This window comes from Emys orbicularis, chromosome 3 (genome assembly GCF_028017835.1).
Source record: "Emys orbicularis isolate rEmyOrb1 chromosome 3, rEmyOrb1.hap1, whole genome shotgun sequence".
NCBI lineage: Eukaryota > Metazoa > Chordata > Testudines > Emydidae > Emys > Emys orbicularis.
The window spans coordinates 65,651,708-65,673,864 of record NC_088685.1 but is presented as its reverse complement, the minus strand read 5'-3'; the positions used below and the strand labels follow the sequence as shown (position 1 = coordinate 65,673,864).

General features: G+C 42.7%; 1 protein-coding gene across 1 annotated transcript in view; it reads right to left on the bottom strand.

The window, feature by feature from the left end:
* Positions 1-739: 739 nt before the first annotated feature.
* Positions 740-22,157, bottom strand: part of BCKDHB (branched chain keto acid dehydrogenase E1 subunit beta) — a 258,498-nt gene continuing 237,080 nt past the window's right edge. The window contains exons 9-10 of the mRNA XM_065400997.1: positions 8,791-8,969; positions 740-1,085 (exon numbers count right to left, since the gene is read on the bottom strand). Of these exons, the coding sequence (XP_065257069.1) occupies positions 8,829-8,969 (141 nt within the window). The 3' untranslated portion in view covers positions 740-1,085; positions 8,791-8,828. The remainder of the gene's footprint in view (positions 1,086-8,790; positions 8,970-22,157) is intronic.

Genomic DNA, 22,157 nt, shown 5'->3' with positions numbered 1-22,157 from the left:
ACTTCCCTAACAGAAAATGGCGCCTGCACAGCTTCTTCTCCCACCACTCATTTCAGTTTGGAAGAGACCTGATGATTGCCATTCTTTTGATGACTTAACATTGTTTATTCACCATCAGAATATATCCTACAGCTAGAGGTGAAAATAATTGAAACATATGGACACTAAGAGAGAGATTTAGCAATGGAGCCCATCAGCTATACAACCATACAGGACAGTATCAGTAGCTCCTCTCCCACTGCACATTTTTAATTAATTTGGAAGAGAGAGGAGAGGAATCAGTACTTTAGGATCGTCTTATTGGAGACCATTATAGTGATGAAAAATGACAACTAATGACAGTGGTTATATAATAAAATAATGAAAATAACACCAAGTTCTTATGCAGCACTTTTCATTAGTAGATCTCAAAATGCGTCACCCTCTTTAATGCATTTATCCTTAACACCCCTATGAAGTAGGGAAGTGCTATTATCACAATTTTTACAGATAGGGAACTGAGGCACACAGAACCCAAGGTCACACAGGAAGTCTGTGGGGGAGGAGGGAATTGATCCCACGTTTCCCAGCTCCTGCCCTCACCATCTGGCCCCAATGTCAGAAAGTGTGCAACCACTGGCCATTTTGACACACACATCAGTTTTTCTGCTTCAACATTATTTTTGTTTAAAATGTATAGTTACCAAATAAGGATTTCTTTGGACTTTTCCCAAAACAGAAAAAGCAAAGAGAGACCACATGAGTACAATATGTTTTATTGAATAAAATCCCACATAATATTTACATAGTGAAGTCATTTAAAGATGTATCCTAGTGAAGCATTGCAAAGTGAATAAAGTTCATACTACATCTGGAATTTATTTCTTTAATACATCTGAAACTATTTATTACAGCAATCACCTGTCCATCATTGATTTCATAATTAGGGGAAAATTTGAGCTTTTGAAGATTAGCCAAGATGACATTCAGGATGGGTTTACTTCAGAGAAGATAATCTGCTATAGGACTTCCAGAACACACACATCTGAATAAATGCCAAGAGTTCTAAAGAAGGCTTCTGTATATTCTTGTTCTTTCTCCCATCTCTGCAAAAGTAGAAGATAAAATAAGTTATACACATTTAGGGTGAAAGTAATATCCATAGCTTAAATACATACCTTCCTAAACCACAATCTCGTTCTTTCATTTCATGTATAATGTTACCTACAGGATATAAAAGATGATTTATCTTTACTCATATCATGTATAAATTTTGATTAAACTTGTTTGCACCTTAATGGTGGCAGGAGACTTCCTAAACACAACTAACTCAATATCTTTTGCTTCAATTTATTGCAGTTATACAGTCCAACAGTAAATGTTGTTCTGGAACATTTAACTTCAAGTCTATTTTTGTTATTTCCTAACACTGCTCAAAATAGATAAAATGTTATAGGTATCTAAACTGTCAGTTAACAATAGGAATATATTTATTACATATAGAAAACTACGTTAAAAGAATATTAAGGTTGCAAAGGGTGAAAGTTAGGAAATGACAGAATTAAAGTTGCCCATGCACAGTAATTTGGACAATTTATGCATATGTATTATTATACAGTCTTGGCTGGGTAGTCTATGGCAGGTTAAGTTCTCCTAGGTCCCACTCCAGTGCCTTAAGCAAAAGAGAATGTCCTTCCTCTTTATTTAACTCTCTGCCTTAGTCACGCCATTCTGATGAGGAAGGTGTCTTGTAGAGGAAATAGTACGTAATCATGAAATGAAAGAATTTTATTATAATATTTTGTATGTAATTCCCTAGGTTTTTAAAAAAAAGTAAACTGAAGTTCCAGCTGGAACCATGTTGGCCCCCCTCCCCCTCCCAGATGGATCATCCGCAAGGTCTGAACTCAACATACTTAGAACAGCACCACAGATCTCTATCAGTTTAGATAAAGTAGTAATTGGTAGGAATAGCAGGCTGTTATCTGCTATGTGGACCAGACAGTAGTGGGGGATGCCAAACATACTTTGCCAGTAGCGTATTGGGATGTTGGGAATCAGGACTTCTGGGTTCTATTCCAGGCTCTGGAGGAGTGTGTTCTAGTGGTTATAGACAGCACAGCCAAGCACTTTGAAAGGCAGTGTGGTTAAGTGGGTGAGACTTGTTCCTGCTATATTAGACACCTGGGTTTTATTCTCTAATGTGCCAGAAGTGACCTTGTGTAACCTCTCACATACTTTATCTGTAAAATGGGGAGGGGGAAAAATGATACTGTCCTTCCTGCTAAAATAGGGGTGTGAAGCCATAACCCATAAATAAGTACTTCGAAGTGCACAGAATACCAGTCTGTAGTAGCTCTCCTCCTGTCTCTGAGCCCAGCACACCTTCTCACACAAAGGAAGCAGGAAGCCCTGCTGCTTCAGCACCTATGACTCGTTTGGAGCTCTAGCTGTGCCTTACATGTAGGAAGTTGAGTGGGACTGGCAGCAAGTAGGAGTTCTGAGGAGCTGGAATAGACTCACTGTAGCTAGCATGCAGGGAGTTGTGGGGCCAGAGCAGATGGAATGTCTAGAGATTTTAGCAGCATGTACAAATGGCAATTTTCAGAGGTTTATAATTCACCATAATCGGGACAGATTTTCATAGGGACAGCAAAAGGCACCTTACTGGTCCCATGATTATTACCAGTCTAAATTTTAGGTCCCTATGCCAAACCAATGAAGCATGAGAACTCTTCAGAGAAATGGTTGGGGAAAAAATTATCATGGGCAAAACTACCAATTTCCCCCAACCTCTTTCTCAGAAACAGCCATTTTTGCTGAAATTTAAAAAATCTGCTTGAGGTAGAGAAAGCCAGGAAATTCGAGATGGAATGGTTTAAGTTTGGCAAAATTATAACTGAAAATAGGGAATGGGAGATGGAAAGTGTTAGGTAACTTCTTAAATAGGCATAACTACTAGCAGCACCTACACTATCACAATGTATACACAGACATACCAATGTGTAACAGGAGTAGATAAAAATAACAGGAGTACTTGTGGCACCTTAGAGACTAACAAATTTATTAGAGCATAAGCTTTCGTGGGCTACAACCCACTTCTTCGGATGCATATAGAGTGAACCATATATTGAGGAGATATATATACACACACATACAGAGAGCATAAAGTAGATAAAGTACATATTTCATACAGGAGTAGATAAAGTACATATTTCTCTCATACAGATGAATCTCTATCTGTTAGGGAAAGAGCCTTAAAATGCAGATCTTGGCAACAGACAGAAAAACATAGTCCTGTAGAATACAAAGTTGTGCATGGCCAGAGGGAGGCCATTTGGAATGGTCTGATGACATCTCTGCCATCTGACGAAGTGGGTATTCACCCACAAAAGCTTATGCTCCTATACGTCTGTTAGTCTAGAACAGGGGTAGGCAACCTATGGCACTCGTGCCGAAGGCGGCACGTGAGCTGATTTTCAGTGGCACTCACACTGCCCGGGTCCTGGCCTCCAGTCTGGGGGGCTCTGCATTTTAATTTAATTTTAAATGAAGCTTCTTAAACATTTTAGAAACCTTATTTACGTTACATACAACAATAGTTTAGTTATATATTATAGACTTATAGAAAGAGACCTTCTAAAAATATTAAAATGTATGACTGGCACGCGAAACCTTAAATTAGAGTGAATAAATGAAGACTCGGCACACCACTTCTGAAAGGTTGCCGACCCCTGGTCTAGAAGGTGCCACAGGACTCTTTGTCACTTTTTTACAGATCCAGACTAACACGGCTACCCCTCTGATACTCTGCCATCTGTGTATTATAACCGCCCCTGATATTTTGTGTGTCACACGAGAGCATTTTCTAATATGTGTTGGCTTTTTTATGAATAGCCACTAATCACACCAGCTATACAGGAAATATATATTCATGTTCATCTCATTCCCTCTTTCCATTTTGATTAAGTGTTATTTGAAGCACAGCTGCACACCTAACATTTAGAGCTATAGATTTTAACAGTGCCATGTCTAATGTGAGCTCACTAGCAGCCAAGAAGCTGTTGAAAGGTCTGACTTAGTTATGTGGAAACTTTATGCTTCCTATCTTTCATTGATGAGTCATACAACGTTATATTATATCATCAACTCAGTCTATGAACAGGAAAGCCATGACAAATGTCAACATCGAGAGAAATGACTGTGTACGTGTGATATATTGTCAACACATACGCAGCCAGTCGGAGGGGGGGGGGAGGGGAGGGGAAGTGGCACAAGGCAGAGAGGCTACTTTTAGAAATGAACTATTTCAGTCTCCAGTTCAGAGATTTTGACTAGGCTTAGGTGCAATGCTGCAAGTGAATCCAAGTGCCCACGCGCAGCCCCACTGGGAGCAGGGGAAACTTGTGCTCAGCTAGCTGCAGGACAAGTGCCCTTGTTTTTCTGCAAAACATTCAGAATTACCTTTTTAGTAATGCTGAGTCCTGTGACTGGAGAGGGATGGATTTATATATTATTCCTTCTCTGAATACTGTGATAGAGATGTATATTGAAAATATCAATACAAATAACTACAAGTTAGAGAGACACAAAGAAATGTACCACAGAGCTGTAACTTGATTAACTGGCACAGTTTTTGCCATCTGCTTAAAAGTAATGGGTACAAGTCTCCAATAAAGACTTGATCACAGGTGGGAAACACGAAAATGACTTGCTGCACGTCAAGTTGTTGTTCACAAGCACAACCAAAGCAAGTGGCTACTTGGGATCCTAAAACCTATGCCAGCTCTGCAGCTAACAGGCCAGCCCAACACTCCATTCTGGCAGTATAATCAGAGAGAATAGATACAAGCACCTGTAGATCCCCTCTGTCTTTCCAGCAACAGAATGAGAAGGGGACAACTCATGGTCTGATATTCCGCCTTTCTAGCAACATATGGCTCTGCTCTGGTTGGGGCCTTATGACCTGTAAGACAATCTCCAGTCTCTTTGAAGGTAGTTATTACAGGAGATCGCTGTGCTCCCTGCATATAAATGGATTTGCAACATACTGACCTCAAAATTCTGGATCAACAAACCACCTCACCATTGAGTATTACGCTGAGTACAAAAGTCAGCAAATGCTACAATTATCCTTTCATTTTCATAGCAATACAGATAAAAACACATTGTTCTGCCATCTGAACTCCGTGGAGCAGATGGCTGAACATGGATCTTTTGTAATTACTGCCTCTGACAAGTAGATTTTTTTTCTAAAAATATTAACTAAACAAGGAAAAACTTGTTACAAGTGGAAATAAAAGCACAGCAATAACAATTCAGTGCAACCTGCACAGGAAACTGTAACATCCATTTATTTATTTTTAAGAGGCCAAAGCAAATATTTACTGTAAAAACTAAATACTGCAATACCCCTAAATAATTATAAGCTGATGGGATGTATGAGCTGTGGATAGGGCAAACTTGGATGTATACCATAATACAGAATCCCAGCCACAATGATTTGAAAAAACTATGCAAAGAATTTTGAGACTCCTCTCAAAATTTCCTAGACCTATGTCTCTCCACTACACTCACACCGAATAGCCTGCAAAGAGGACATGACACTCCAAGGTTTCCCATCACCGATTTCTAGCAGATTATTCTGTGAGGGACAAAACCTATTTTGACCCCCAAAAGCATGACTAGAGGTTATGGACCCCGTAACCTGCAGATCTCCTGAAATCAGCTGGAAGTCAGTGCTAGCCTGTGTCTCTACGTTGCCTCCTGCCCCTCCCCAGCCTTGTGGCTTTCCCCTCATCTCAGTGAGCCTAGCTCCATAGCAATGCCGGCTAAAGTACTACCAGATGCCCCAGTAGTCCCCTTTGACAGTTTTTGCGTGGTGGGATCCACAGTACAAACTGAAAGGTGGTGGAAGGAACATATCCAAAAGTTAATTCAGATTAAGTCTACATTCACTTTATAGACAGTTGAATGCTGGTTTCCAGAGGACAAAAGTGTCACACATGTAGTGCGCATGTCTACCTCCCTCCCACAGCCTACCCGCCTCCCTGCACAGACTCCCCTGATCCCCATCCTATGCACTGTCAGAGATGGGAATGGACTATGATGCTGCAGAAGCTGCAGACCCCTCTTTTACATCCCCAGGAGGGCAGTCTTCTGGATTTGCCTCTCCTCTGTCATAGATGTTTTTTCCCCTAAATAAGAACAGATCAGAGACAACCGACCATGCTCCATTGATAACCTCCCAAGTTTTAACCATGTGCAAAATAATAAAAGATGCATTCAGGTAGTTACAGAGACACAGTTCTCTGGAGACAGTTTGATTTAATGTATGATGGTGTCAAATTAAGGGAACATCTGATTGGACAAATGTACAGGTAAAACACGAGGGACAATTTCACATCAACAGTGTCAAGTATCAGGGGGTAGCCATGTTAGTCTGTATCCACAAAAACAACAAGGAGTCCGGTGGCACCTTAAAGACTAACAGATTTATTTGGGCATGTATTTGATGCCCAAATAAATCTGTTAGTCTTTAAGGTGCCACCGGACTCCTTGTTGTTTTTATATCAACAGTGGTTGGCATTAAAAAAATAAGAACTTACCCACAACTACCATAATGAAATCTCAGCTAACATAGGATGTCCTTACTTTTAAAATATACAGAAATGCTATGGTATTTCACATGACATAGTATGGTAGCCATACTGACTGGGTACATGTCCCCTCAGGACGGGATGCAGAGAAAGTTTCTTGACACCTTAAATGACAGCTTCTTGGAGTAGCTAGTCCTGGAACCCACAAAGGGAGAGGCAATATGGTAAATATGGTAAATGTGGAGTTACTAAGTAGAACCACAGTATTTCATGGAGACAGGGACTCTTTGGATTGAGCAAAACAGACTAGTGATCTGAAAGGGTAAACTTCTGATCACATGTAGGGGAGCACTTAAAACTTCCTACTCTGGGGACAAAAGGAAGGAAAGAAAACAAATACCAGGGCAAAAAAGACCTGAAAAGAAACAGCTACAAAAATGAGAGACACTGGCTACTTAATGCACCTCACACATTCAACTAAGACTTCACAGCTTAACTGTATCAAGTATCAGGGGGTAGCCGTGTTAGTCTGTATCTACAAAAACAACAAGGAGTCTGGTGGCACCTTAAAGACTAACAGATTTATTTGGGCATAAGCTTTCGTGGGTAAAAACCTCACTTCTTCAGATGCAAGAAGTGAGGTTTTTACCCACGAAAGCTTATGCCCAAATAAATCTGTTAGTCTTTAAGGTGCCACCAGACTCCTTGTTGTTTTTACAGCTTAACTGGACACTGCAGAATGGTAGTTCCTCACTTAGAAGTTGTATCAAGCATTAAGGCCTGTCCTAATGCTGTCAGCTGCAGGTAGATAATATTATGCTTTGGTGAAGCTGTATAACAGCTCAAGACTTTGAGGTAAGAACATTACATCATCCACAGGGTATATTCTGATGGGATATTTACATGAGACCACAGCCATATACTGGGAATATGAACACAAGAATGGGTCCCCATTATAGGGCATAATCCTGCTGCCACTGAAGTCAATAGTAAAACTCCCACTGACTTCAATGGGAGCAAGAGGAACTCCACAATATATAAAGTACCTTTGGATTATGCTATTTTCTAATTTCTTTTTATGTTAGAAAGATGAGGCCCATGAAGTATGGATCCCAGCAACTGCCTCCCATTGTACATCTAAATACAGTAGCTATAATGCTACTATTTTACAGTGTCATTGAAATCCATAGTAAATCAACGACTTGCTTAAAACAGATTTACATCATAACATCAGCCAGTAAATACAGAAGATCTATTATAGTCATTTTCAGCTTCCTTTCAAAGACTTTGTTGGCCGATGAACAGTCTAATACTATGTATGTTTATGAAGGAAAAGAACAGATTTTTGCTATTACATTGAAAAAAAATTTAAGACTAGGAATGTGTTTTAAACATCCTAATGATTTAAATACAAGTAATGGAAATTAATACCACTTGCTTCCTTGCAGGATTTTGCAAACAGCTGAAATCTCACTGGGTGAGTGGGCAAAGAAGCTGGAAAAATTATACAGAAAATGCAATATTTGGTTATTATTTGTAGAATAAACGTGTGTGTGTGGGGGGGGAGCGATAGCTCAGTGGTTTGAGCATTGGCCTGCTAAACCCAGCATTGTAAGTTCAATCCTTGAGGGGGCCACTGAGGGATCTGGGGCAAAATCAGTACTTGGTCCTGCTAGTGAAGGCTTGGGGCTGGACTCGATGACCTTTCGGGGTCCCTTCCAGTTCCATGAGAGAGGCTTACAAGTATCTTTTAATATAATATAAGACTGGAAAAAAATCATGTCTTCAATGCACTGTATGCAGGGTCAATCCTGCAAAGGGGTGAGAACTCTCAGCTCCCATTAAAGTCAACATGAGTTGAAGATGACCTGCACATCACAGGTTTGAACCCACCATGAGCCATAGGAGGTTTTAAAGTTCAAACAGAATGGGCTTTCATATGTGAAATATTTGAAGCAATATAGATTTTTTCTTTCAATCAACAATTGTTCTTAATCAATCACACTTCTCAGAATGCAAAGTATTTTATATTCTAATTCAGCAAGGTACTCAAACATGTGCTCCACTATGAGCATTGATTACAGTGGGGCTACTTATGTGCTTAAAGTTAGGCAGGGGATTAAGTACCTTTCTGAACCATGACCTCCAGCAGCAATAGCCAATTCCTGCTTTTAAAATGACTAGTACTTTAACCTTTAAATCTTCCACTTACTCTGGTTAGAATGCTTGTAGGCTTCATCAATAATTTTATCAATAATTAATCATCTTTCGAAGGGCATCATAGCATTTCCATTTGTCTGGGATGTAGAAAGGTTCAAAGATATGAGGGAAAGGAGTGTCGTAGCCACATACTCTTGAAATAGGAGCCTCGAGATTCAAGAAGCACTCTTCCTGTTAACAAAAACAAGGAAGAAAGTTAGTAAGGCTTTTACTTTCAGAAGACATGTTTCACAAATTAAGTTCTGGTGAGCTATGCCAGACTGACCCCCCTGAAAATCTAAACATTCTATTTATACCACAGCATAGGTACAGCCCAGACAACAGAAGTAAAGCTTCCCTTTCTTCTTAGCAGTTTATATTTAAAGAACGATTGGTATTAATGTTACATTCATTTTATAGATGTGCTTTATGTTAAACTGCATGCAGATTATATTTAGCACATCTATTATACATCCAAACAGAGACACTGCCAGGAAGCAACATATTTCAGGAACAAAGAAATAAAAGTTGATACTTCCTAAGCCACATTTAAACATATAAGGAAAATCATATAATCTAAAAGCCAGTATTATTTGTTATATATGTGAATGTTATATACAACTTCTAGTGTATTAGGGACTTATCCCAAGAAGTGCTGAGCAGCTGCATCTGGCACTGAAATCCATGGACTTGCATGTGCTCAGCACATTCTGAGAGTCAAACACACAGTCTGTAAATAAAAATTATCTTTGTTCTGAGGATATGTCTACACAGCAACTAGACACCCATGACTGACCCGTGCCAGCCAACTCAGGCATGCGGGGCTCAGGCTACAGGGCTGTTTCATTGCGGTGTAGATTTCCGGGCTTGGTCTGTGTAGATTTCCAGGCTCTGGGACCCTGAGAGGCCCAGATTTGACAAAGTCTGCTTATTCAGGCCACCAGGCATGCAGAGTATCACAAATATACCCCACTAATCTGAAGGTGGACGTGGAGCTTGTGTGAAATTTTAGCATCCCTAGCAGCCAACTCAAGAATGGCACTGAAGTATTCCTGCTTTCCCAAACAGCTTGGTGAGTGCAGGGATTGTGGCAATCTGGGATAGATGAATCCAGTAGTAAGTTTTCCAGATAGTACTGATATGGATACCAATTATCATCTCACAAATTTTCTCTCATCCCCAGAATGTCCTCTGCAGACTCATCCTCCTGGCCAGGAAGAGGAAGGGGCAAAAGCAGAACCACAGACCTGCTCATGTAACCCTGGATCCAGTGGAGAGCAGGGTCAAGATAAGAGATAAAAGATCTTGACCCTTCTTCCTAACATGTACTAAGATCTCCTGGCTGGACTTCTCCTGTCCTGGGCCCAGCAAGTGTGGAGAAGTCTCTTTCCTCGTAGCCCTCTTCCACTGGACCCATATAATCAGTTCCTGTCAAACACTCATGTTTCTCAATAGTGGGATGCTAGATATTTTCTCAGATTGCTGGATTGTTTTGAACACAAGGATACGCTGCAACCCAAGAGTGAGCTATCTGCCTAGGTTTGTATAAGGTCACCCCTCACCATGCATGATGGCATGGATAGCAGATACCTGTAACACAAGTGAATTGCAGAAATGTCCTGTTTTTCCATATTACTCACATGCAATTGTATGGTAGCATCTTCTTTCAAAGCGGTTGGAAATAGAAAATCCAGGAGGAAAAGGATTTCCCTACCCTTTCTGAACTCCCCCATTACTCCCCCCAGTGGTCAACTAGTTAGCTGTGTTGCCAATCTAGTTGTTTTCCAAATAGATATAATTGTTTTAAAAAATGTCTAGTTGGAAAAAAATTGCATTTAGTTGTTGGTCGGATGTTTGAATTGAAATTGAAACATTAATACACACTTTAAAAGCATATATATGATAAAACACTTGTACCTGAAAAAGCATAATAGGTTTCAAAAGTATGAACAAAGACTAGCTTCCTTACACAACTGAGTTTGTTGCGGCAATGTTGGCATATTCATTTTGGTGATGTTGGCCAACCTCATAATTTCAAATTATGATTGATAAACAACAACAAATCATCATAAAATCAAATGCTGATGTTTATTGGTGTTTTATTATGTTTAATATGTGGGGCCAAGAGTTAGCGCCAAATCGCCTTGCTGATGAAACTGTACGAAACTTGCTTACAGCAACCAGGCAGCCACAATAAACGTAACTCCCCTTTTTTTATTGAAATTTCATGAAAGTTTATGTCCCCAGAGAAGGAAGTAATACAATTTCTCATTCTTGGAACAACTAGATTAGTATGTTTTAGTGACTTTGCTTCAGAATGCCAGATTTGTGACTGGGAAATTTATATAAATATACATTTTCTAGTAGGCTAAGATTTTTAAAATGCATAATATTTGCAAAGGACATTATCTTACATCATTACTATCTTGAGGGGTCGTTATCTCGGGGAGTTTCTGTACTAAACCTTTTAATTATTATGATTTTTTCAAAAGTCAATTTAAATACATTTTTAAAAAAATAATATTTTTTGTTTTAGAAATCTAGTACTTATGTTTTTCAGTTTTTACTATGGTGCCATCTTCACCCTCATGGTCTCACTCCTTGGCCCTCATCTTCCTGTAAATTCGAATACCTCCTCGAACTTCAATTCCGGGGAAAACACTGGCAGTAGGTCATTCAATCCAACCCAGTATCATAGCATTTCCTAGTGAAAAGGTCAACCTATGAACTGTCCATGTGTGGATATATGTTTCCTTGGCAAATATCAAACAAACACTATGCTTTTTCTGGGATCTGCTTTCAGGTTGGCTTTCTTGTTGACCCTTCTGTTGGTACAGAGCTTTGGGATAGCAGTAGGGAAAAAGAAAATCACTATTTAAAGCTTGCAGAGCTTAGAGTCTTAAATAGCAATATTGAGAGTGGTAAGTTAACTTCAGATTGGGACATACCCCTCCGCTGAACCAGGAAATCACATTGATTTCCATATTTAATATGCGTTTGTCTTAACTGTCAACTAGAAGCACGAACATATGACTATCAGTATCCTGCTACGTGATACATTTAAGTAACACCACTTCTTGCTACTTGGTATTATTTTCATTATAATGTGAGTTTAAGCATTTTAAGGTTGGATTTTCTTTATAAAGGCGAGATTAATGTTCTGAAAAGTGCTAGATGGAAAGTAAGAGAGACCAAAAATCCTTTATTTTAACCCACAGACCAGCTACATCAAGCTTCCAAATCTGCCTCACCCCTGACTAATGGAAAATCTTTATGGGGGAGACGATAGTGTACTCTCCATATGCAGTCAGTCCTTGGCCCCTGTACTGTGACTGCTGATAACAGTGCTTATTTTGGACATAGTAATGCCTGTTCAAAAATGGTCTGTACAGGGGTGGGGTGGAGATGCAGCACAGCAGCAGGAGCTCCCAGATGCACAGGGTGAGTAAACCATCTGCACTCCACAGCCATCTAGCTCTATATGACATGACCCTACCTCCCCTTTTGGAATACCTAGCTGCCACAGGATCACGGACTGGGGGAGTCTATGCTCTCATGGCAGTGCAAGCCTGAAACTGTGGCCAGTCCCACCCCAGAAGTTTAGGGCTGAGTTTCATTGGAGCCTACTCCACACCTTGTGCATCTGTACAGAGGCCATTTAAGCTCTGGGCCTCAGTTTCAATTTTACTGGGGGCTGGTGCAATGTTGCAAACACTTTCCCACCAGGAGCTGGACTAAGGCCACCATCTCATCTCACTTAGGCCATTCACCCGACAGCCATCAAAGAACAATGAATTTTAGTCACTACCAGGTGGAGTTCCCATATTTCGCTGAACAGGCTCCAGAAACACTATATTCAGGGGCACCACCTGGGATCTCAAGCAGGGAGGGTGAAGTATAAAAAAAATGTACTGAGTGTTATCGGTTTTGCGAGCTAACTAAGACAGCGATTCTTCAGCCTACGAAGAAGTGACTAAACAATCAAGTAATAATTACTTTAAATGGGGTGGGGGTCTTCTGTTCTGTGGGGTGGGGTTGTGACGAGAATTGGTGACTGGTATGGTGGCTGCAGGAGGAGCGAGAGGTAGAGTTTAGGGGCTGTGGAGTGGGATTGAGAGATTTGGGGGGAGGAGGAGATTGGGGTAGACACTGTGGAGAGGGAATATTTATGGGTTAGAGTCCGGTGGGTCAAGCAGGGCGGCCCTTACCAGATCTGAGCCTGAGCCATGAAGTAGAATTGCTGGGCAGGATTGGTGCTTTTCTGCACCATCCCCCAACTCCTTGCAGACAGGCTGGGCCCTTTGCACTAGGCAGATACCTGGGACTGAGTCAGCGTGGCCCTGTCCCACGCCATCTCAGGCATTACTAGGAGACGGGGTGGAGCTCAGCCTCCGGGGTGGGTCCTGTGCAGGCTGCACAGCAAAAAAGAGCCTGGCAGTGACAACGCCATTCCTCAGGCCACCACTGCCTGCTCCCCAGAACCAGCACCCCCGGAGCCAGCTACAAGTCCTTGGCATCCCGCCTCCCCCACAGCACCAGCTCCGAGTCACTGGCATCCCACCTCCCCCACAGCACCACCAGTGCCAGCTCGTCAGTATCCTCCCTCCCCAAGAGCACCCCCAGAGCCAGTTCCTCAGTTCTCCACCTCCCCCACAGGCAGTGTGTGGGGAGACCCAAAGAGGCAGCACTGCTCCTGGCAGCTGTAGTAGCCCAAACTCCTCCACCGCTGCTGTTCTCTATGGGCAGAGGGAGAAGACCTGGTGGCTCAGCACTGCACTGCCTCTGAGGCTGCAGCAGCAGCAGCACTACTAGCGGGGGCACAAAATTTTACCAAAAGTGTTGGGAGCGAGTGGGGGTTGCCTCTCTCTGCCCCCCTCTTTTGTCACCCTGACTGTATTTAGTATCATCTTACCCCCTTTCTAGGGTCTGTCTTCCTTGGTAATTCAAATAGCAGGAGCAGAAACATAACCCTAGACTGTCTTCCTAAACACAGATATTTCTCAGGGTGTTCCTGAAGAGCTCTCTCCGTCCTAGAGCCCAAGAACCTCCATTCTTGAGCCATTCCTCCTGCATTATATCCCTGCCACAATGAGTCAGCCAGGGCCGGCGCTTCCATTTAGGCGACCTAGGCGGTCGCCTAGGGCACCAGGATTTGGGGGGGGGGCGGCATTTTGCCGCCCTTGGCGGCAATTCTGCGGCAGGGGGGTCCTTCCGCGCTCCAGGTCTTTGGCGGCAATTCGGCAGCGGGTCCTTCACTCGCTCCGGGACCCGCTGCCGAAGTGCTCCGAAGACCGGGAGCGCGGAAGGACCCCCCCGCCGCAGAATTGCCACCGACGACTGGGAGCGCGGAAGGACCCCCGCCTAGGGCGCCAAAAACCCTGGCGCCGCTCCTGGAGTCAGCAGGAATCAGTCGGCATCACCCTGCAGGGTTCCAACAGCACTTAAGAGTTTAATTCAACAGAAGAACCCTACCACCTTCTTGCAGTCATTAGTGATCCACACTGAATTCAAACCAGCAACTTAGAAAGGTTCTATATTATTTCAATAATCTCCCTGAGCCAGTATGAACTCATTCTAATTGTAGTATTCAAACTGTCCTTACGCATGGAGAGAGTTACATCTCAGCCTTCTTTTTTGTTTGGTTCAGGCTCTTAGTTTAATTCATCCAAGTATTACAATCTTTATAGTCCTTCTTAAGCATTCCACATTGTTTAGTGTCCCTATTTAAAACCTGAAGAAATGTAATTTGGAAAAGTTGCATAATAAATACTGAAAAATAGAACCAAGTGATAACATAAATAGAATGAGTTTGTGCTCCAGTAATGGTCTCTCCTTACTGACAGATAGTGGTAAAGCCAAGACATTTACTTATGAAGTGGTTGCAGACTTTCATTCTATTAATGTTATCACTATTATACCTAATTTAAAATAAAAATAAATTTTAAGACTTCCAAAACCGCCGCTTGGATTTTCTCTTTATAGGGAGAGAATCCCAAATGGATGTTAAAGTCAGCCTTTATGCTGCAATTTAAAAATTGTGAGAGTTTTATACTGCATTTTAAAAGCCTTTCATCTTGAGCACATACACTGCTTAGAAATTTTTAAAGCTCTCAGAAGTGCTAGCTGGATGTGTGATGGAGGCTTGATCACTTGACACAATCCAAAAAAAAAAAAGAAAAAAAAAGTGAAGTGATGGAACTACAATGTGTTTGAACTCGGGGCTGTTTGGGGCTTTTTAAAAAAATACGTGCCTGACCGTGAGGATTTTCTTCTGCACATTGACAAATAAGAAATTTTATTTTATCAACTAGCTATTTCAGAGATGGAAAATGAGGTCTCAGCCGTGCAATTAAATCCATGTGGGTGAAGCACTGCAACCGCACAATCCCACTGAAGTCAATGTAGTTTCATGCGGGAACATACCCATACGAATCTCATTGCAGGATCAGTACTGTACTCTGTGCTTCACTTCTTGTTAATCATGGAATAAGTGATATTTTAGCAAACTGATTGGCTGATAAAAAAAACTGCATTAGGAATAATGAAAAATAATATATGAAGTTAAGGTAACAAATTGGTTATTTTCTTACATAAAACTTCTTTAAATGAATGTTCATTATCATACTTACAATATATTATTTTAAATAATTCTGTGGGAAAGTCCTCTAAGAACATAAGAATGGCCATACTGGGTCAGACCAATGGTCCATCTAGCCCAGTATCTAGTCTTCCGACAGTGGCCCAATGCCAGGTGTTTCAGAGGGAATGAAGAGAACAGGCAATCATAGAGTGATCCAGTATCCAGATATACTCTACAACAGTATATCACAGGCCAGGTCTACACCCAGCCGCTAGTTCGGCGGCTGGGAATTGAAGTTCTGGGTTCGATTTATCGCGTCTGGTCTGGACGCGATAAATCGATCCCGGAAGCGCTCGCCGTCGACTGCGGTACTCCAGCTCGGCGAGAGGAGTACCGCGGAGTCGACGGGGCGCCTGCCTGCCGCGTGTGGACCGCGTCTGAACCGCGGTAAGTTCGAACTAAGGCATGTCGACTTCAGCTACGTTATTCACGTAGCTGAAGTTGCGTACCTTAGTTCGAATTTGGGGGCTAGTGTAGACCAGGCCTTAGACTCATGACTTTAATGCCAGAAAGGACCATCACAATCATCTAGTCTGACCTCCTGCACATTGCAGACCATAGAAACTGACCCACCCATTCCTGTAATAGGCCCATAATCTCTGGCTGAGTTACTAAATCTTGATTTAAAGACTTTAAGTTATAGAGAATTCACCATTTACACTAGTCCAAACCAGCAAGTGACCAGTACCTGATGCTGCAGAAGATGGCAAAAAAACCCAGGGTCTCTGCCTTCTGACCTGGGGGGAAATTCCTTCCCAACCTCCAAATATGGTGATCAGTTAGACTCTAAGCATGTGGGTGAGACACCCGAGAAAGAATTCTCTACTGTAACTCAAAGCCCTCCTCAGCTAGTGTCCCATCTTTGGCCACTGGAGGTATTTGCTAATATCAGATACTTTTACAGGGACTTTAATTATTTATGCCACCATAGCTACCTTTACATTCTCTGGATGCTGAATTAGGATCTGATGCCACAAACACTATAAGTTTAATATTTAGTAGCATGAATAGTCCCTCTGAAGTCAGTAACAATGTCAATGACGTCAGTTACTACTGACAGAAGCTCAGTAAACTGGTAAAATCTAGGCTTTCAAATTTATTACTAGTTTACAGATTTACTGAAAATATTTATAAGAATAATAAGTTTTAGAATATTTTCACATAACTTGGAAGGAAATCATACTGCAGAGAATGAGTCATACATTTGGTGTTGTCAGGTGCTGTCTCCTGGTATTCAGCCCTAGTGGTTGGAACAGAGGTTGAAGCCAGGTGTAGGGTCAGGACTGGGCCAAGGGTGGCTCTGGAATCGGATACGGGGACAGGCTGGGGTCAGAATGGAGATTAAAATCTCTAGACAAGCCAGAATGAGTACTATAGCTGGGTTGAAGCTGGGCGGTCAGAGTCCAGGGACAAGTTAAGTCAGTACCATAGTTGGGCTCCAGGTACAGGCCAAAGCCGGGTAATCAGAGTTTGAGGCTTAGGAAGCAGAGGGGAGGCTGGTGCAGGTCAGTAATGGAGCTGGAGCAAGGACAAGACTGGAACAGGGCTCAGGCAAGGCTGCGGCACGAACAGGAACAGGATCAAAAGCAGGCTGGGAGTCAAAAGTGTCTTTTACACTGCAAGGCTGCAGGAGGGTTTGAGGCCGGGTAATGCTGATTTTAGGAAGGAAATGTGTAATGGTATCTTTTTTTCCCCAGCCAAATAAATAAGACTTTTCCACAAGATTACAGATTATGAAACGGATTATCTGATAGGTTACTGATTTGCTGATTGTAACCCAAGCAAATAAGATGACATTGAGGAGTATATAGGACAATACATTAGTAAATTTACAGTATTAGTAAGTCTTTCATGCAGGTGAACAGCTCTCTTTATATTGTCTATCAGCATATTCTACACTTTTAGCCCATCAGCCCCATATAAAGTGTGGTCTTGAAGAACACTTAATTCTCCATGTGACAGACCATGTTAAATAACATATTTTACATGGATTCTTGTTCACAGCAGCTGTATAATAATATAAGACTGTATGAGGATAACCAAAGCAGCTTGATGGATAATATGACACTGCAACATCTGTTGTACATATTGTTGCGCCAGACCATTTGCACCTGTGTCGCCATACTGTACAGAAAATGGGACTGGAAGCGTAATATGCACAGGAATCTAATCCCTTACAAAGAGCTGATGTGCAAAAGCCTATTTTACAAGTCTATTGGGAAACTGGTACACTGAACACATGCACAGAGCTTCCCCCACTCTCACCCCTCCACACTCATAGAAATATAACAGGCCTCATTTTGATGTCAGTGGAGTTATTCCATATTTACCTTGGGGCATGAGAGAACAAAATTTGTCCCAAAGAATTTTTGTGCACAATGCTAAGGCCTTAGGTATCTCTCCATATGTTTAGATAAAATTATTCTACAATGAACAATTCTAGAAACCTGATACCTTCTGAAGAAAAGTGCTTAGGAAAAGACAGATCTAAACATTCAATACTAGAAATTCAATACTTTTGTGAGGTGAAGTAGATACCTGGCTTATGATTCAGTGTAGGTACTTTTGAAAAAAATGTTTGGAAAAGAGCCACGTGGCTATTTGGTATTATGATGTAAAACTTCTCCACACTTTTAAAAATAAAAGAACATATCATCCTCTCCTTTGAGGAAATGTTTAAAAAGGGACATATGTGGCTGAGAATTCACATTAAAAACATGGCAGTGATACATATGAAAAGTGTCCAGATAAGACACAAAATCACTCCCCACAAGCTAAAATTTTAGGAATGACATTCTGGTCCCAATCAAGTAATTGGGAGTTTTGCCATTGACTTTCCATCAGGCCAAGATTTCACTCTAAAACTTAATAGGAGAATACCTGGTCATGCTATAAAGGCATTTTAGCTACCCATGCTCTCTAATCTTAACTGTGTGGCCATTTAGATACATTTAAGGGAAGTGTTTCAAAAGTGACCCAGAGATTTAGGAGCAGAAATCCCTTTGGGTACGTCTACACTTACCGGAGGGTCCGGCGGCAGGCAATCGATGTTCTGGGATCGATTTATCGCGTCTGGTTTAGACGCGATAAATCGATCCCGGATCGATCCCGGAAGTGCTCGCCGTCGACGCCGGTACTCCAGCTCGGCGAGAGGAGTACGCGGCATCGACGGGGGAGCCTCCCTGCCGCGTCTGGACCCGCGGTAAGTTCGGACTAAGGTACTTCGAATTCAGCTACGTTATTAACGTAGCTGAATTTGCGTACCTTAGTCCGAAGTGGGGGGTTAGTGGGGACCAGGCCTTTGAAAATCCATTCTCAACATTCATAAAGTGATCACTCTAACCAAGCACTTCAGAACAAAACTGTGCCCTATCTTTACAAATGGTAAATGCAAGGATTTGCTAAACTTTGCATGATTATATTCTAAATTTGTTTTCTGTGTCAGATAATCTGCCTTTTTGATTTTTCTCCCCCCACTATTATACATTTTTAGCATGCTGCAGTGGAAAACTTTCACAAAGATTACTGCAGATTTGGGACCTGAATCAGCAATGTGCATAAGCACATACCTAACTTTAAACCATGTGAGTAATCAAATTGAAGTCAATGGGACTACTCAAGTGTTTAAAGTTAAGCATGAGTTGAGTACCTTGTTGAATTGGGGCTACTGTTATTGGACAGAAATGTTGAATAATATATTAGATGTTATAGATATATGCAAAGAGATATGATTTGAGCAACATGATAAAACTATTAAACTAATACATGCTTTGAAATATATTATGTTGAATATGAATATTCCCCATCCCTTTCCAACCTGCAAGAGATTAAAATCACTGCAGTTCTTTCCAACAACTTCAGAAATTGGACTAAGTGCTTATATGCATCTGGCTATTAACTGAAGACTATTTAGAAATGTTCCCATAGTGCCTTGCCTGACAGGCAATTTGCAGCATCCAGTGTTACTGATATACAGAGTTACACATGCAAATGCTTGGCTGCAAATTGATACTGAGTTGCTTTCCAGACTTCTGGGAAATGGTGGACTGGTTCTGTGAGTAGCAAATTATGCATTACTTAGGCCTGGTCTACACTAGGAGTTTATGTCGAATTTAGCGCCGTTACATCGAATTAACCCTGCACCCGTCCACACCACGAAGCTATTTAGTTCGACATAGAGCTCTCTTAAATTCGACTTCTGTACTCCTCGAAAACGAGAGGAGTAGCGCTAAATTCGAAATGGCAATATCGAATTAGGCTAGGTGTGGATGGAAATCGACGGTAATAGCTCCGGGAGCTATCCCACAGTGCACCACTCTGTTGACGCTCTGGACAGCAGTTCGAGCTCGGATGCTCTGACCAGCCACACAGGAAAAGCCCCGGGAAAATTTGAATTCCTTTTCCTGTCTGGGCAGTTTGAATCTCATTTTCTGTTTGGACAGCGTGGAGAGCTCAGCAGCACTGGCAACGATGCAGAGCTCTCCAGCAGAGATGGCCGTGCAATCTAATAGAAAGAGGGCCCCAGCATGGACTGATCGGGAAGTCTTGGATCTGATCGCTGTGTGGGGCGATGAGTCCGTGCTTTCAGAGCTGCGCTCCAAAAGAAGGAATGCAAAGATCTACGAGAAGATCTCTAAAGCCATGGCAGAGAGAGGATACAGCCGGGATGCAACGCAGTGCCGCGTGAAAATCAAGGAGCTGAGACAAGGCTACCAAAAAACCAAAGAGGCAAACCGACGCTCCGGATCCCAGCCCCACACATCACGTTTCTACGAGGCACTGCATTCCATCCTAGGTGCGGCCGCCACCACTACCCCACCAGTGACCGTGGACTCTGAGGATGGGATATTGTCCACGGCCGGTTCCTCGTCGGAAATGTTAGCGGACGGGGAAGATGAGGAAGGAGATGAGGAGGACGAGGCAGTCGACAGCGCTTGCACCGCTGATTTCCCCGACAGCCAGGAGCTCTTCATCACCCTTACCGAGATCCCCTACCAACCGTCCACAGCCGTTACCCCGGACACCGAATCAGGGGAAGGATCAAGCAGTGAGTGCTTTAAACATCTAAACATTTACTTTTAACATAACTGGAATATTTATATTGTTAAGAATGGGGTTTTCATTCACTCATTTAAACATAGAAACTTTTATTTATAACAAAACAGGAATATTAACTATATCAGCAATTGGGTGTTCATGATTTCTTTGGCTTAGTCAACTATTTAGTCCCAACTATGTATAAAAAATCAAATAATGTCTGGATTTTCATGATTAGGCCACCACAGGACGCTCCACTATGTAGTCCCTTCTAGTGCAGTTACACGAAAAGACGGTCAATATGTCCGGGAATTGACAGAGAGTCCTCCTGGGAGAGCTCAGCATAGCTCTCCTGGAGGTACCGCTCAAGCATGCGCATCAGGTTCCGTGGCAGGGCGATCTTGTTCGGTGCACCGTGGTAAGACACGTTCCCACGCCATGAGTCTATTAAGTAGTCCGGGATCATCGCACGGCAGAGCATGGCGGCATACGGCCCTGGCTTCTGCAGGCTCTCCCGAAGCATCCGTCCCCTCTCGCTCTCCGAGATCCTCATCAGCGTTATGTCGCACATGACGCCCTGCTTTAAATTAGGGAGGGGAATGTTAGTATTGGGACTGCTTTACAGCCACGCGGTGGAGGCGGCAGAGGGGCAGCATACAGGGATCTTTCCCTGGTACAGCCGCGAGGTGGTGGGACAGGGGCAGAGCTCATGCTTCCCTGATTGCTGCCAGCAGAGAGTGGCCTTGCTTTCAGTGCGAAAGGAGCCCAGTGCTACTATTAAATTTTTAAGCTGCCACAAGTCTACGGCTTACCATGTTTTCCTGCAACAAAAGTAGAGGTCTCCTGCCACGCTTCTCTGATCGCAACTGCAAGACCCCAGGCACTGAAGGCGAGGGTCGAAAATTCGACCTTGTCCTGAGTGCGCATGTGAAAGGTGCAGTGCATGGTGTTGTTCACAGAGAAAGACTATGTTCTTTGTTAGCAACTTCATTTATCTGTCTCAGGAATTCACTCCTTTTTTCCCATTCCCACAGACACATCTGCGACTGTCTCCCAACCCAGCCTGGCATCACACTCCCAGAGGCTAGCGCAGATTAGGAGAAGGAAGAAGAAGACGCGTGAGGACATGTTCTATGAACTTATGGACTGCTCACGAGAGCAGGCAGCCCAGACGACACAGTGGAGGGAGAACTTGTCACAAATGCACCGAGCAGTCATGGAACGGGAGGAGAGGTGGCGCCAGGAGGACCAGCAGGCTACTCAAACCCTGCTTGGACTAATGAGGGAGCAAACGGAGACGCTCCGGCGCCTAGTGGATGTTCTGCAAGACCGGAGGCAGGAGGACAGAGCCCTGCTGCTGTCTATCTCTAACCGCCCTCCCCCCGCCACCAAGTCCCACACCCCCCTCACCAAAAGTCCAAAGAAGGAGGGGCGGCAAGGGCCGTTAAAACTTTCAGTCAGCCCCTGCAGACTGCTGCAGCAATAGAAGGCTCTCATTCCACAAAGTTTGAAAAGTCCTTTCCTACCCATCTCACACAAGCCCCCGTCCAAGTTTCCTCCCCCCCCTTTTCATGTGCGGTTCATAATAAAACATCTGTTTCTGTTAAGTACTGTTTCCGAGAGTGTCTTTTAGAGGGGATTCTGTCTGAAGGGGGGGAAGGGGTTTGTTACTTGGACAGGACAGTCACCTTTAGCAGGCTACA